The sequence below is a fragment of the Papaver somniferum genome, chromosome 6 (assembly GCF_003573695.1).
Source record: "Papaver somniferum cultivar HN1 chromosome 6, ASM357369v1, whole genome shotgun sequence".
NCBI lineage: Eukaryota > Viridiplantae > Streptophyta > Magnoliopsida > Ranunculales > Papaveraceae > Papaver > Papaver somniferum.
The window spans coordinates 112,025,292-112,026,793 of NC_039363.1; the positions used below are offsets into that span (position 1 = coordinate 112,025,292).

The window sequence follows — 1,502 nt, forward strand, 5'->3', positions numbered from 1 at the left end:
CGCGATAGGGCTTGAAAGATGAAGTAGGTGAACCATTGAGCATGACTTCTATTTGAGTGGTAGAGATACACTAAGAGATGAGCTGTCTGAACTTCTCCGAGAATCCAAAATGCTTGAGAATGTCTAACAAGAAACTCCACTCCAGACTGTCAAAGGCTTTTGACATGTCCATCTTATGAGCAAGATGGCCACTAACACCTTCTTTTCTCTTCATTGCTTGTACAATTTCCTGTACTAAACAGATGTTCTCCGAAATTAATCTTCCTGGTACATATGCATATTGCATGGGTGAAATAATTGAAGAGATGTGTTTTTTCATTCTCAATGCTATAATCTTAGATATAATTTTATAGATTGTATACACAATGCTATCGGCCTGAAGTCTTCTGGTTTTTGAGCTATATTAACCTTTGGGATAAGAGAAACTCTTGTGTTATTTAACTGCTTAAGAAGATACCGTGAGTGGAAGAATGATTTAACCAGTTTGAAAACGTCATCTTTCATAATCTGCCATTGCGTTTGATAAAACCCAGGAGGAACCCATATTTTCCTGGTGAAGTCCATGGCTCCATTGTCCATCACTGCAGAATGAATTTCATCCTCAGTAGGAATAGCTTCTAACTGTTGGTTATCCTCAGTTGTAATGCATTGAGGAATATATTGAAGAAAACTGTTGTTGTCTGTTGGAGACGAAGATGTTATAATATTTTGAAAGTGATTCTTGAGGAGAGCTGAGAGAGAATCTCTATCATTGCACCATGTACCATCTGGAGCCAACAACGAATCAATTATGTTACGAGATTTTATTCTATTCATTCTAATATTGAAGTACTTAGATTAATTCCATATCATTGTAAAAATGATCTCGAGATTTCTGTCTGTTGGAACTAGATTGAATATCATTGAGTTTCCAGATTTCTTGCTCTAATTTAACCATTTCCTCAATATTTGAACCGTTGATGTTAGAAGCTCGAAGAGTAAAAATATTCTGTTGCAGCCGAGCAATGGAGTTACTGATATTACTGAATATACTTTTACTCCATTGAGACAAAGAATGTCTTGTGGCAGACAACTTATTAGAAAACAAAAAAGCATTAGAACCAGAAAAGTTAGCAGACCATGCAGTTTTAATTTCATCAGAACAACTATTCTGAGATAACCAGTGCTCAAAAAACTTCCAGTTTCTACCCATTACTCTATTTTGCTTACACAGTTCTAATAAAATAGGGGCATGGTCCAAACCATTATGTGATAAGTGAGTGAGGATTGAATTTGGGTAGGAAATAAACCAGTTACTGTTAACTAGGGCCCTATCCAACCTAGATTTTAATTTGACCAGTACCATGTTTATTGCTAATCCATGTAAAAGGGTTACCACAAAAACTCAAATCAGAAAGATCAGCATCATTGATTAATTCAAGAATATCACTAGAAGTTTTTTGAGAGGACTGAGTATTTCTACCATTAGGGGAAAGAATGATATTTAAATCACCTACTATCAC

General features: G+C 35.6%; 1 protein-coding gene across 1 annotated transcript; it reads right to left on the reverse strand.

The window, feature by feature from the left end:
* Positions 1-70: 70 nt before the first annotated feature.
* Positions 71-816, reverse strand: LOC113291316. Its single transcript, XM_026540864.1, has 2 exons — positions 409-816; positions 71-229 (listed from the first exon to the last, which is right to left on the reverse strand). Exons 1-2 carry the CDS (start codon positions 814-816, stop codon positions 71-73), a joined length of 567 nt encoding a protein of 188 aa, XP_026396649.1.
* Between the last annotated feature and the right edge of the window lie 686 nt (positions 817-1,502).

What these genes read in the sequence shown, in the direction of transcription:
- LOC113291316 (XM_026540864.1), bottom strand. Translation starts at nt 816, where the DNA reads ATGAATAGAATAAAATCTCGTAACATAATTGATTCGTTGTTGGCTCCA. An exon ending in GAGTTTCTCTTATCCCAAAG is followed by an intron (nt 230 to 408) that starts GTTAATATAGCT and finishes TGTTTAGTACAG; the next exon opens with GAAATTGTACAAGCAATGAA.